The sequence below is a fragment of the Chiloscyllium plagiosum genome, unplaced genomic scaffold (assembly GCF_037043375.1).
Source record: "Chiloscyllium plagiosum isolate Xiang-an unplaced genomic scaffold, Cpla_swu_hap1 HiC_scaffold_30, whole genome shotgun sequence".
NCBI classification, from domain to species: Eukaryota; Metazoa; Chordata; class Chondrichthyes; order Orectolobiformes; family Hemiscylliidae; genus Chiloscyllium; species Chiloscyllium plagiosum.
Window position 1 is genome coordinate 46,448,063 of NW_028270168.1, and position 15,108 is coordinate 46,463,170.

The window sequence follows — 15,108 nt, forward strand, 5'->3', positions numbered from 1 at the left end:
CCTTAAGGGGCCAATAGGATTAGGGGCAGTAGGTTTAGTAATAAAGGTTATTGTAACTTTGTTACTAATAAAGTTGGGACTGCTTTGCATTGATACTGGCTTGTACTTAAACAAGCAGCTGTGTAAACAGCATTTGCAATGAGGTTCGGGTAACTTTAGTTTGAAAGGTACAGCAGTCTTTCAATAAATTCTGGCTTTTGAAATGTTCCTTGTTCCACTTCAGTCCACAATCATGAGTACAGAAAACTAACAAGTCTTCACACTATTGAATTTTGTTTCCACTGCTCCCTCAGGGAATGCATTCCAGATCCCAACAAGTTGCTGCCAGTCAGGCTGTGATTCTTTAGGTCACGGTTCCTGGCATGAATTTTGATCAACATTCTCCAGAAATAATGTTGTGGTTAGGCTGACCTCCACTGTGGGGGCAAGCTTCAACTTTTATCCTACAATTTAAAGAGGTGGTGCTATTTAATCAGAGAAGCCTTCTTGTCATCCCACTTTTTGAAATGCACTGTTCCTAAGGATCAGTTTATGGTATAAGTGCTGCTGTTTACTTGTGGTCTGGGAGGGACTAAGCTGGAAAAGCCAACAGTGAGAACCACAGTATCTCTGGCAGAGCAGCAGCATCAGAGGCTGAGGGGGTGACATTCTAGTGGTTTACAAAATCATGATGTGTATGGATAGGGTAAATAGACAGGTCTTTTCCCTGGGGTGGGGGAGGCCAGAACTAGAGGGCATAAGTTTAGGGTGAGACGGGAAAGATTTAAAAGGGACCTAAGGGGTAATGTTTTCACACAGAGGGTGGTGCAGGTATGGAATGAGCTGCCAGGGGAAGTGGTGGAGGTTAGTACAATTACAACACTTAAAAGGCATCTGAACGGATATGTGAACAGGGACATGGTCGAAGCTGGCAAATGGGACTAGATTAGTTTAGGATATCTGGTCGGCATGGACGAGTTGGACCGAAGGGTCTGTTCCCATTCTGCACATCTCTATGACTCTAAGACTCTATGGCAGACATTATGTTTTTCAGTGATACCACACAGATATATTGATGGAGCTGCTGGCCTGGACTCTCAGATCAACTGTCAGCCCACCCTGATTTTAGCCAGTGCATTGTCACGTTTGCTCAGGCATTCGCAAACCCTGAGACCACCTGACCCGCACTCACGACTGTTGCATTCTGTCCCCTCCTCTGAGCGGACATTGACAAATTGAGAGGGTCTACGGAATTGGAAATTTCCTAATTCAAGCTGACTGCTTCAATAACGAAAACCAATCCAAAGTTTCAGAACGGGATGAAGATTGAAAGGTACTGTATTCTTTACACAAGAAAGGTGGGAGTGACACGGAAGAACACAAAGAAAGACCTGGAATAAGGTGGAGGTCAGGAGAGATTAAATGACAAAAGATTTCATCATACGGAAGGCAAAAGGAGTGGCAGTGGTTCCTACAACCACCTATGTTCCAATTATAGCAGCACGGTGGCACAGTGGTTAGTACTGCTGCCTCACTGCGCCAGAGACCTGGGTTCAATTCCCACCTCAGACAACTGTCTGTGTGGAGTTTGCACATTGTCTGCGTGGGTTTCCTCCCACAGTCCTAAGATGTGCAGGTCAGATGAATTGGCCATGCTAAATTGCCCATAGTGTTAGGTGTAGGGGTACGGGTGGGTTGCACTTCGGTGGGTCGGTGTGGACTTGTTGGGCCGAAGGGCCTGTTTCCACACTGTAAGTAATCTATACCATAAACTTTTCATTTCATCTGTTTGTCACTCCAAGTGTCTGAGCTCAAGCCATTGTATTCAGGAATGTCACTGACCTTATCTCCTCCTTCTCTACACAGCTTTCCACTTTATAATCCCCGAACAAACCAGCCTGACATCTTTCCTGAGATTCACAAACAGCACTATGCATTGTTTCAGCTTGTTCCTGCCCCAGTGAAGGATCCTATTTCTATCTTGATTCTACATTCTTCCCTTCCTTTGTCCTATCTCTGCCCAACTGCATTTTGACTTCTTTGATGTCCTTGTGCCATTTCAACAATCTCCAGTTTCCTGGTCATATTTGCCTCCTCTTCAGTCAAATTTCTCCACTTCACTGTCTCTCACCAGGATAGTCTGGGTTTTCCCCTTCTCCTCCTTGAACATAAACCTGAACAGACCCAGTCAGTAGCCCCCTCCTCTGCCTTGCTGAGCTTGATTTCTCATTGAATATTTTCTCCTTTAACTTGACTCACTTCCTACAGATACAAGATGTCACTGTTTATGACTGTATGGATCCTTGCTGTGCCTGCCTTTCTGTATACAATGTGGGATACTTCTTCCTGTATAACTGGGCCACTATAAGATAGGAGTAGAAGTGGGTCATTAGGCCCATTGAATCTACTCCAACATTCAATCATCCGACAATCCTTAACTCCACTTCCTTGTTTTCCCCCTTTAATCATTGATTTCTGATTGATTAAAAGCCTGTCCATCACAGCCTTGAATATCTTTAATATATTAACTTATATATAGCCTTCTACAGTAAAGAATTCCACAGATTCCTGCCCTCTGAGAGAGGACATTCCTCCTCATTTCTGTCTTAAATGGGTGCTCTCTTATTCTGAGATTATGCCCTCCAGTCCTAGACCCTCCCACAAAGGGAAACAGTATCTCAGTACCTACTATGTTAAGCCCCCTTAGAATCTTACATGTTTCAACTGAAGGCACCTTTACTTCTTCAAAACTCAATATGTACAAGGACAATCTACTCAACCTCTCCTCATAGCAGCGCTCTGAAAGCCGACTCTTCAAAATAAACCTGAGTAAGCCTTATATTTAATATCATATTGAACACATAGAATACGGAACAGAACAGCACGGGCCCTTTGACCCACGATGGTGTGCCAAGTATGACGCCAAATCGAAGTATTCACTTCTGTCTGCCCTTGGTCCATATCCCTCCTGGCATTCATGTCCTTAACTAAAAGCCTCTTAAATACCCCTACTGTATCTGCCCCCAACAGTGTGTTCCAGACTCCTACCAGTCGCTGCGTAAAAAACTTGTCCGTCATATCTCCTTTGAACTTCCCCCCCCCCCCACCGTCACCTTAAATCTATGCCTTCTAATTTTAGACATTTCAACTCTAGGAAAAAGATTTTGACTGTCCACCTATGAATCACGTAATTTTATAGAGTTCTATCAAGTCTTAGGGTGTAGGTTTGCTCGCTGATCTGTAGGTTTGATATCCAGACGTTTCATTGCCTGGCTAGGTAACATCATCAGTGGCAACCTCCAAGTGGAGCGAAGCTGTTGGCTCCTGCTTTCTATTTATAGCTTTCTCCTGGATGGGGTTCCTGGGGTTTGTGGTGATGTCATTTCCTGTTCGTTTTCTGAGGGGTTGATAGATGGCATCTAGATCTATGTGTTTGTTTATGGCGCTGTGGTTGGAGTGCCAGGCCTCTAGGAATTCTCTGGCGTGTCTTTGCTTAGCCTGTCCCAGGATAGATGTGTTGTCCCAGGATAGGTGTGGAGTCCCAGGATAGGTGTGTTGTCTATCAAGTCTTCCCTCAGCCTCCGTCACTGCAGAGAAAACAATCTGAGTTTTTGACTAGATTCCCTACAGTGTGGAAACAGGCCCTTTGGCCCAACCAGTCCACTGTGACCCTCCGAAGAGTAACCCACCCAGACCCATTTCCCTCTGACTAATGCACCTAACACTATCGGCAATTTAGCTTGGCCAATTCACCTAACCTGCACATCTTTGGACTGTGGGAGGAAACCGGAGAACCTGGAGGAAACCCACGCAGACACGGGGAGAATGTGCAAACTCCACACAGACGGTCACCCAAGGCTGGAATCGAACCTGGGACCCTGGTGCTGTGAGGCAGCAGTGCTATCCACTGAGCCACCCGTGCCACCCGTGCCTCTCTTTATAGCTCATACCCTGTAATCCAGCCAGTGTCCTGGTAAACCTCTTCTGCACCCTCTGCAAAGCCTCTACATCCATCCTGTAATGTGACAACAGAATTGAATGCAATACTCTAAGTGCGGCCTAACCAAAGTCTTATAAAGCTGCACCTTTATAAGACCTTCTGAAAATCCAAATAAATTAAGTCTATTAGTTCCTCTTTATCTATCCTGTTTGTTACCTCCTCAAAACCTAAAATAAATTTGTCAGGCATAATTTCCTCTTGATGAAACTCGTTTTGATTTTATTATGTGTTTTTAAATGCTCTGTTTTTTAATTTCCCAATGACAAATGTTGAGCTAACTGGCCTATTGTAACCTACTTTTGTCCCCTCTCTTTTTGAATAAAGACACTCCATTAACAGTTTTCCAGTTCTCAGGGACATCTCCACATCTTAAGGATCCTTAGAAGATTATAACTTGTCCATCCACTATCTCTGAGCTACTTCTTTTAAAATCCTAGGGTGCATCCCAACAAGTTAGGAACTTATTAGTCTTTAGCTTCAGTCGCTTCTAGTGATGTGTTTATTTCATCCCCGCTTTGCAATCGTTGATTATTTAGTATTTTTGGGATTCTATCTCCTCTCCCATGAAGACTGATGCAAAGTATTTATTCAATCCTCTGCCATTTTAGATTACCCTACAGTATGGAAACAGGCCCTTCAGCCCAACAAGTCCATACCGACCCTCCGAAGAGTAACCCACCCAGACCCATTCACTATATTTACCCCTGACTATGGGCAATTTAGCATGACCAATTCACCTGACCTGCACATTTTTGGATTCCTTGGTCCCCTTGTTTTATTTCCATAGCCTCATCCTCTAATAGGCCAATTTTTCCTCTGACCTCTGTTTTTCTTTTCATATATTTAAAGAAGCTCTGACAGCCCATTTTCATATTACTTGCTAGTTTTCCCTAATAGTTATTGTCTTTTTGCTGTTCCTCTTTTGTTTGCCTTTAAAACTTTCTAACTTCTGGTTTGCTACTAATCTAAGCCATGTTCTATCTTTTCTTCTTTCCCTTTGATGCTATCCTTAACTAATCATGGTGGGTTTATTCCTTTCCTGGAATCTGCCTGCCTTGCTGGGATATATCTTTGCTCCATCCCTTGATCCTTATTCTGTTACATTGATAACTACCTCAGTGTTACCTCTTGATCATGCCCGCTACTGAAAAAAAACTTCATCAACATTGCTTTCAATTTCCACCCTTCTCTTAGTTTCATAAGTCTGAACTCCTATGCTTCCATTATGTGGAGTTGACTGCATCTATTTTTGGGGAAGGCTTTCAACTAATGTTCATTAGAACCCACTGACCACTGCACTACTGCAACTAAACTACCTCACGTCCCAATTCCAATATGGCATCCATTCCATTCTGCTAGTTTCTCCGACTCTGCTGATTCCACCATCCACTACAATATTTCTGATAAATCTTATTTTTTGTTCAAAACAAAGCTAACATGAACCCTCACACTGTATCGGACCCAATTCCTGCATGCATTTACCCACTCCACCTCCCTTCCAGAATCATGATAGGGTTACCCATTACCTCACCTTCTAGCCTCTGTACTGAAAGGATCATCTTCTGCCATTTCACCACCTCCAGAATGATGTCACCAACCAAATACATCTTCCCCTCTCCTCCATTTTCAGTGGGAAAATTCACTCCACAAACCAGTCAAATTACCACAACGTCCCTCCTCAAGAGACAAAGGTAAACAAAGGAATTGTAACAATTGACCCTTTACTTTCTTTCTGTTCATTGTCTACAGTCCCAAGTACACATTCCAACCAACTATTCATTTACTGAACTGCTTTCAATTCAGTCTGTGTTAGCTCCTCCTAATTTGGTCTCCTTAACGTGGCTGAGTATTTCCAGCATTTTCTCTCTTTATTGCCATTTGCTTGTTGCCCTGAAAGCTTGATGAAAACTGAATAACTTTCCAGGTTGCTTTGGAGTCAACCATGTTGATGAGGGACTGGAGTCACATCCCGTCTCAGATCAGTGAAGGACAGCCTTCTCTAATGGCTGTTCTATAATAATCTTAGCACTTCACCACCACCTCTTCCAGCTTTACTACCTAGTAAAATGAAATAAAGATAATAAGTGATTCAAATACTCATACTGCTCTGGTTAGATGTGAACTTGTAGCTACTCAGTTACTGACCTAGCAGCATAACCATGACATTACTGTTATGTTGCTGAGTTATAGCTCCACATAGGAGCCATTTTCACAAAGGTGCCTAGGCTTTGAGTGATCATTTGGGCTATTCCAGGAGGATTATGAGTCAGTCCTGAGTCAATACCAGCTTTTATTGCCCGTCTCCTAATTGCCTTTGAAAAGGTGGGAGTGAGCTTCCTCTTGAACTGCTGCAAACCTTTTGGTGTATGTAGACCCACAATGCCATTAGGAAAGCAAGTTCCAGGGGTTTGACACAGCAATAATGCAGGAACAGTGATACATTTCCCAGTAAGGATGGCAAGTGGCTTTGAGGGAAGCTTGCAGATAGTCGTGCTCCCATGTATCTGTTGCGGTCACAAGTCTGGAAGATGCTGTGAAGGGAGACATGGTGAGTTACTGCAGTGCAACATATGAATGGTCCAGACTGTTGCCACTGTGCATCAGTTAGGGTGATGGGTGGGATGCCAATCAATTTATAACATCATGAGGGGCATGGATAGGGTGAAGAGCCAAGATCTTTTCTCCAGGGTGGGGAAGTCCAAAACCAAAGGGCATAGATTTAAGGTGAGAGGGGAAAGATTTAAAAGGGATCTGAGAGGCAATTTATTTTCACACAGAGGGTGGTGTGTGTATGGAATGAGCTGCCAGAGGAATTGATGGAGCCTGGTATAATTACAACATTTAAAAGATATCTGGATGGGTATATGAATACGAAGGGTTTGGAGGGATATGGGCCAAGTGCTGGCAAATGGGACTAGATTAATGTAGGATATGGACGAGTTGGACCAAAGGATCTGTTTCCATGCTGTACATCTCTATCACTCTATGACTGCATGAAATCCAATCAAGTGGGTTGCTTTGCCCTGGATGGTGTCAAGCTTCTTAAATATTGTTGGACCTGCACCCATCCAGGCAAAAGTGGAGTCTCCCTGTACTCTCTTGCCTTGTGTCTTGTCAGCCGGACATCTGTTACTTGGAACAGACCAGGAGTGTGGAGACACAGAAGCCGGGATTGTTTTCTTTAGATCAAGGAAGATTAAGGTAATAGGTCATTTATCACATTTGTCATTAATAAGCCTTTGCATTGAGCAAATTGCTGTGTTTCCCTCTCAGATGATGTGTTGATATGTTGATTGACTTTAGGCTGTCTGAAGTGATCATCATTGAATGGTAATAGAGCTCTGTAGATAAAGACCCATTTGCCTTATTCAGTCCCAAATGGTTTGACCCCAACTTTTCAAAGTTAACCAGAAATTCTAATCATGTTTTCCCGGCACAACGCTGAATATTTGTGGAGGAGAGGGGTGCAGTGTGGGGAATTTCCTGTTTATGCAAAGCTATTTGGTTTGTCTGTTTTTAAAGAAAAACTGCAGTTGACTATTCTTGGAATGAAAAATTCCCAGCTTCCTTGTTCCCTTAATTAGAAGCAGCCGTGCTGGAGCCAAGCCTGCTCCCAGCCATCTTCCCGAAATGCTGTTGCCCTGATGACCCTGAGATGGCTTGCTTCCAGCTCATGTTCACATCAGCGTTTCTGCCAGGAACCAGCAGATTGACGAGATCCAATCCCACAGCTTAATTTTACAGTGGGCTTTGCTCCCTCCAAATGACTAATTTTAAAAGACATCCACCACAATTGCTCTATTATAAGGTTTTATAAACTGTATCTTGGCAATTATGTCAAATTGAGGCCTATTTTTAACTAGAGGAATTTGAAAAAAAAATGCGTTCAGGCTGTTTTAAATTATAATTCCACCAGTTTTCTCACAGACCTGAAGACTGAAGAGCAAAGGAGCGCAGGACAGGTGGATGAAATCATGAAAACACCATTGCAAAAATAATCACGAGGTATTGCTCAGTACTCTGGGGATACAAGTTCGAAACCCAGCTGTCAGCTGACAGAGTATAAGTTTGGTTTCTAAAATAAAGTTGTTCATGGGATGTGGACACTATTGTCTGGGCAGGCATGTATTGCCCATCCCTAGTTGTCCTTGAGAAAATGGCGCTGTGAGAGTGGGTCATGTCTTTTTGTGGCTAGTTGATGTTCGTGTATCCTGGTGACTAGTTTTCTGCCTGTTTGTTTAATGTAGTGTTTGGTACAGTTATTGCAAGGTGTTTTGTAAATGCCATTAGTTTTGCTTGTTTTCTGTATACGGTCTTTCAAGTTCATTAGCTCTGTTTTAGTGTGTTGGTGTGTTTGCGGGCTACCATGATGCCATGGGGTCTGAGTAGTCTGGCAGTCATTTCTGAGATGTCTTTGATGTAGGGGAGAGTGGCTAGGGTTTCTGGATATGTTTTGCCTGCTTGTTTGGGTTTGTTGCTGAGAAATCAGCGGACTGTGCTCATTGGGTGCCCTTTCTTTTTGAATACACTGTGTCGGTGATTTTCCTCTGCTCTGCGTAGTTCCTCTGTGCTGCAGTGTGTGGTGGCTCATTGAAATAATGTTCTAATGCAGCTTCGTCTGTGGATGTTGGGATGATTGCTTCTGTAGTTCAGTATTTGGTCCGTATGTGTTGTTTTCCTGTAGATGCTGGTTTGAAGATCCCCATATGTCGAAGGTATACCCACAATGCTGTTAGGGAGGGAATTCCAGAATTTTGACCGGGTGACAGCGAAGGAACGGCAATATTTTTCTAAGTTGAGATGGTGAGTGGTTTGGAGGGGATCTTGAAGGTAGTGGTGTTCCCATGTATCTGCTGTCCTAGTCCTTCTAGATGGAAGTAGATTTGGACGATATTGTATAAGAAATCTGGGTGTCATTAGCAGGTCTAATTTCTGCAATTACGTTTTTTCTCATATTCCTGATTATTCAGGAACAATTTGTCAAGTCACTATAGTGTTACCAGACTATAGGGCTACTCTCTCATTAGAGAGACCCGACAGGTGGTGGCTTAACCTGAGGGTCACCATACCTCTGGCGAGAGGAGAGGTTGAGAAGGACAGTCCTTTATGGTAACCTCAGCTTGTGTGGGGATTGAACCCACGCTGTTGGCATCACATTGCTTCGCAAACCAACCATCCAGCCAACTAAGCTAAAATTGCACAAATTATGCAAATACTTGAATAGTAGATTTAAAACCATTTTATCAGTAACTCAACATTTTTTTAACTAACTTAAAACTAGCCAGCCAAAAGGTAAGGATTATACCATCAGTGAATGCAATACCACAGTGAAAGATTTCATTGTTCAGGTATGATCTTTAAATAAGACTTGCCCAGAGAGTTTCCATGCATAATAGTTTCCCTTCAAAGCCCATTCTAAGCCTTCTAATTCACATGTATTGTCAATGATCCAAGACATGTATCGAGCTATCATTGGAACAATTTCCTTTATTGCTTCTCTGCCATTGCTCTCTGTTCATTAATTCATCAAGAATTCTGGAATTGGGAGCCAGCGTCTTCGATTGTTGTAAAACCCCATTTGGTTCACTCAGGTTTTCTGTGTAAGGAAAGCTGCCATCCTTACAGGTCTATATGTGACTCCAGGAGAAAGTGATGCTGGAGATCAGAGCTTAAAAATGTGTTGCTGGAAAAGCGCAGCAGGTCAGGCAGCATCAAAGGAGAAGGAGAATCGACGTTTCGGGCATAAGCCCTTCCAGGTCAATAGTAATAGTTTGGGGAGATGGTGACACAGTGGTAATATGACTGGATTAGTAACCCAGAGGCCCAGTTTAATGATCTGGAGTCATGGGTTCGAATCCCACCACAGAATCACAGGTGTATTATGGTGCAGGAGGTGGCCATTTGGTCCATCATGCCTGCACCCAGTCTACAAACGGCCATCATTACTCAGTGCCAGTCACCTGCTAAAGGGCTTTTGCCCAAAATGTCGACTCTCCTGCTCCTCGGATGCGGCCTGACCTGCTGTGCTTTTCCAGCACCACACTCTCAACTCTAATCTCCAGCATCTGCAGTCCTCACTTTTGCCCAATAGTAATACATGACTGCCCAGTGACATTCACACACCCCAGAACAGAATTAACAAAGACAGTCTACCTAGAGCTGTCATAGGTATTGTGGGCCAAATGGCCTCCTTCTGTGACATAAAACTTCATTTCTGATTCTATATGTTATAAAAAAAATACATTTCACAACCTTATAAATACTGTATCTTGTATGATGCACTATTTGACAGTTCTCACCTAAAATGACAATGTTTGAAGCACAGAGGTCAGGCACTTTCTTTTATATAACTTCCAGTGTTTTTGCATGTGTTTAGACTGAGACATCATTCAAATAATTTTCAGCACCTTAAAAGTGATCTAACATTCAGGCGAATATCCTGCACACTTTTGAGATGGCACTTTGTCAAGTATTCCTCCAGCTCCCAAGGTTGTCAGTGTGCTCTTTGGTTTACTGTTCTCTCTGCTTGTCAGCTCAGACCTCTGCTGGGTCCATGCAATCACCTCTTGTGTGTTAGAAAACTGAAATTTTTTTTCTAGACACAGTGTGTAGGGGAGGTTTGTCCCTCCCATAACCTCCACTAAGTTCCTTTAGAGAGCACCTTGCACCATGTCTCAGTGAAAAGGTGCTTGTTGGATGAAGTACAGGATGAACACAAAACAGTGTGGCGTTGGTTTCTAACACCTGACTGCAGGCTCAATAGATTCCATGTCAAGACAAGATGGCAATGCAATGAAATAGCTAATAGATAGATAATCAGGACAGAGGATTGAAATAATCTGGGCCAGAAAGACTTCCATTTTTTTAGCACCTACCACAGCCTCAGGCTCTCTCTTAAGCCTCACAGCCAACAACTATCTGGAACCCCTCATAGATCTCAGAAACCATCTTCGCAGCTTGGATCTCTGATAAAGAGATGAATTTTGACGTGGGCAAACTCTTCAGATGTGATTCATTAACCCAGGGTCTGTAAAGCTTCGGAAAGTAGGCTGGGTGCAGCAGCCAATTTGTGCAGCCACTGGCAAGCGAAGCAATAATGGCCAGATCGTTGATTTTAGTGTCACGTTCCACTCCAGGGATTTGGGTGCTCACTCTAGGCTAATGTTCCTGATGCAACATGAGACAGGAACCCTGCCTATCCAGGAGAATGTTAAAGACCCCTGACAGAATTTGAAAAAGAACACTGGAGTTTCTTGCCCCGTATGCTGGCTGGGATTTATCCCTCACCTTACCTAAGATGGGTGATCTGGTTATCAGAAAGGCGACTGGCAAATGAGGCTTTAATTTTGATTGTTCAGAGAGATCAACAAGGAGGTATATTCCTTGAGAGGGGGTTTCAGCAGGTTCCCTTGGGAGACTGGGGTTGGGGAAGGCAAGATCTTTCACACAGAATCCCTGCAGTGTGGAAAGAGGCCATTTAGCCCATCAGGTCTGCACTGACTCTCACCTGGACCTACACCCACACCTACATCTTATCCCAGTAACTTTACATTTCCCATGGTCAATTCACCTAACCTGCACATCTTTGGACTGTGGGAGGGAACCAGAGCTCCCAGAGGAAAGCCACACAGACACAGGTAGAATGTGCAAACTCCACACAGACAGTCACCTGATGCTGGAATCGAACCCAGGTCCCCAGTGCTGTGAGGCAGCAGTGCTAACCACTGAGCCACAGTGCCAGCCTGTCTAAACATATCATTTAGACTTCTGATTCTGCACAGCCGGTAAATTAATAGATCTGGTCCACCATTTCTAGTCCTTTCTCGTGTTCCCCTCCCTGGGAGGTAATCCTGCTCTCGCTCACCCAAGCTACTCCTCAACTTAATATAATTGGATCACATTCTGCATGTTTAAGAAAGAGCCCACTGGTTTCAACTGGATGCATTCACCAAGGTCTCAAAAGAGACTGTTTGACTGTGGCATGCATCACTCAGCAACTGTTGCCAGAAGTAGAAGCAGAAGTCTCTGGTGCCGTTGCTTGTTAAACCAATTGCAGTAGCCAGATGGCTGCTGAGAGTAGGGTCAACTCCAACAACTGGGCTCGGATTGAGTGGGACACTCCTGGTGCTGAACATGTCACCTCTCTCCTATCAGTGAAACCTACCCATTGTGTTCCTGTAGCCCTCATTCTTTCACTGTGTTTCTGAGACTGTGTATCTCTCACTGTTTCCCTCTATCTCACTGAATCTGTGTGCCTCCGATCCTGGCCTTGCTCTGCCTCTCACATTTTGTTTAATGTAATGGAGTTTCTAAAGGACATTATTTGGCACTGGCACCGCACTCAGAAGAAAAAATAGCAGTTCATACAAAGTAGCTCTTCCATTTGAATTACAAATGTTTTGGTGACAGAACAGACTAAAATTGTTGAACATTTAAAAGACCCCATATTGTCAGTGGCCATGAGAAACGTGACACAGGACAGCACGCTCTTTAAAATGACTGTGCTCAGGAGGTAAGATGAATTTACTTCATATCACATCTCAACTAATGTGATGGGAGCTGACAGTCAGGAAGCTTGGGCAGACATTAACTTTAGGAGAGGCGATGGCCTAGTGAAATGATCACTAGACTGATAATCCAGTGGCCCAGATAATGCTTCGGGGACCAGGAATCGAATTCCATTATGGTGGAATGTGAATTCAATAAAAATCTGGAATTAAGAGTCTAACATAACCATGAATCCATTGTCAATTGTCAGAAAAACCCATCTGGTTCACTAATGTCCTTTAGGGAGGGAAACTGCCTTCTTTACCCAGTCTGGCCTACACGTGACTCTAGACCCACAGCAATATGGTTGACACTTAACTGCCCTCTGAGCAATAAGTACTGGCCTAGCCTAAATCCTCATTAATTTTTTAAAACCTCCTGGTTTGTTCCAGGTTTGACCATCTGTAGATGCCATGTTCTGGCACCAGTCTGTGATGCCAAGGTGTAAACTCACACAGTGCCAAACGCTGGGTCAATCTGAACATCTGACTGGAGTTTGAAGATTGTTGAGTGCTAGAAAGAGAATTGACCTGCATGCATTTGTTTGGTTGAGGAGTGGAATCTGCCGCTCTAATAATACAGAGGGTGCAGGATACCCGTGCAAGACTTTCACCCAGTTACCACCTTGGATTTACATCATCACACCTCAGTCATAAATTGGAAAGTATTTGAGAATGTCTTGAGGTCATGTATAGTGCCAAACAAATAGAAGCCTATTCAAGTGTGTTTTTTTCCACACTGGTGGCTTTCCTGACTGGCTCTGTGTCTTCACCTTTTGACACTGGGAATGCACAGACCTCCATCACCACCAGGTACCACACACACACACACACACACACGGAGCAAACTTCTTAACAATCCCATGTTGCCTGAACAGGCTTCAGATTTGTCAAACTCCAGGGCATTGTCCACTTGAATTTTATCTTCACAGAGGGTGGGTCACAGGCTGGGGCCAGGAATCAGGGTTAGAAATCAGTGCTTTTGTAGAGTTGTTGCGAATTTTCTCAGTTTTTCAATCTCCGCCTGAAACAAAACAAAATGTTTTAAATGATCAAATCAGATCAAAATATACTTTTCATTTACTTTTGTCAGAATCCTTGGTATTCTATTACTCACAGAGTATACACAGGCTACAGTTCTTCTCCACCACCCCTTCTCCCTGTTAGTGATAATAAATGTCCCCCTTTGACAATTGTCTCACTGGCGCCCCCAGAGACAGAGACAGATATTGCTGGTGGCTCAGTCCAGTCTGCAGCAGGCACCGCCACCTGCAGGGTCTACAATGGCACTTCAAGTACAACCAGAACCCGACAGAGCATTCATCAGTTTTCAGTCTGTTCACAATCCCATCAAAAGATCACACCTCAACACTTGAAATATTCAGATTTGTCTCAGCCAACAGTGGCAGGTCAGAAGTAAATGAGATACTTTCAGGATGTGGTCAGAAGTCAGAGGGCACCGGGTTATAGTCCAACAGGTTTATTTGAAATCACAAGCTTTCGGAGCATTGTCCCTTCAGCAGTTAATGAAGGGGCAGAGCTCCAAAAGCTTGTGATTTCAAATAAATCTGTTGGACTATAACCTGGTACCATCTGACTTCCGACCTTGTCCACCTCAGTCCAATACCAGTTGTGGGCATTGATGGCACTTATTGTTTGTCACCAGTGGCCCAGTTTGCTACAACAGATTGACAGGGACACAACAGAAGTAACAATATTGATGTCGGACTAAAGTCACATGTTGGTCAGACCAAAAGAAGGGCAACACTTTCCTACAGGTTAGTAATGAATAACCTGGCATGGTCGTTCTACTAACCCCAGCATGCTATTTTGTCAAGTATCTTTTTAATTCACATTGTCAAGTTAGCATGAGATTTGAACTCACTCTAGATGGATTACTAATCTACAACCATAACTACTGCATTGCTGTACTGTCCGGTTGAGTTGTCTGAGTTTAACACTTGTGGCGCTGGAAAAGCACATCCAGTCAGGCAGCATCTGAGGAGCGGGAGAGTCAAGGTTTCAAGCTGAAACTTTATTGCTGGAACAGCACAGCAGGTCAGGCAGCATCCAGGGAACAGGAGATTCGACGTTTCGGGCACAGGCCCTTCTTCAGGAATGAGCAGAGAGTGTTCAGCAGGAGAAGATAAAAGGTAGGGAGGAGGGACTTGGAGGAGGGGCGTTGGAAATGTGATAGGTGGAAAGAGGTCAAGGTGAGGGTGATAGGTCGGAGTAGGATGGAGGCGGAGAGGTCAAGAAGAAGACTGCAGGTCAGGAAGGCGGTGCCGGGCTGGAGGGATTCGGCTGAGACAAGGTGGGGGGAGGGGGGATGAAGAAACTGGTGAAGTCCAAGTTCATCCCCTGTGGTTGGAGGGTTCCCAGTCGGAAGATAAGACGCTCCTCCTCCGACCGTCGCGTTGTTGTGGTTTGGCGGTGGATGAGTCCAATGACCTGCATATCCTCGGTGGAGTGGGAGGGGGAGTTGAAATGCTGTGCTACAGGGTGGTTGGGTTGGTTCGTCCGGGTGGCCCAGAGGTGCTCTCTGAATCGCTCCGCAAGTAGGCGGCCTGTCTCCCCAATATA

At 44.1% G+C, this 15,108-nt stretch overlaps 1 protein-coding gene across 4 annotated transcripts in view; it reads right to left on the reverse strand.

The window, feature by feature from the left end:
- Positions 1–9,440: 9,440 nt before the first annotated feature.
- The window catches only part of mnmip1 (manchette microtubule inner protein 1), a 131,946-nt gene continuing 126,278 nt past the window's right edge, over positions 9,441–15,108 (reverse strand). For all 4 annotated transcript variants that reach the window (XM_087976917.1, XM_087976914.1, XM_087976913.1 and 1 more), the window contains one exon: positions 9,441–13,549. In XM_087976917.1, coding sequence (XP_087833043.1) covers positions 13,499–13,549 — 51 coding nt within the window. In that variant the 3' untranslated portion in view covers positions 9,441–13,498. The remainder of the gene's footprint in view (positions 13,550–15,108) is intronic.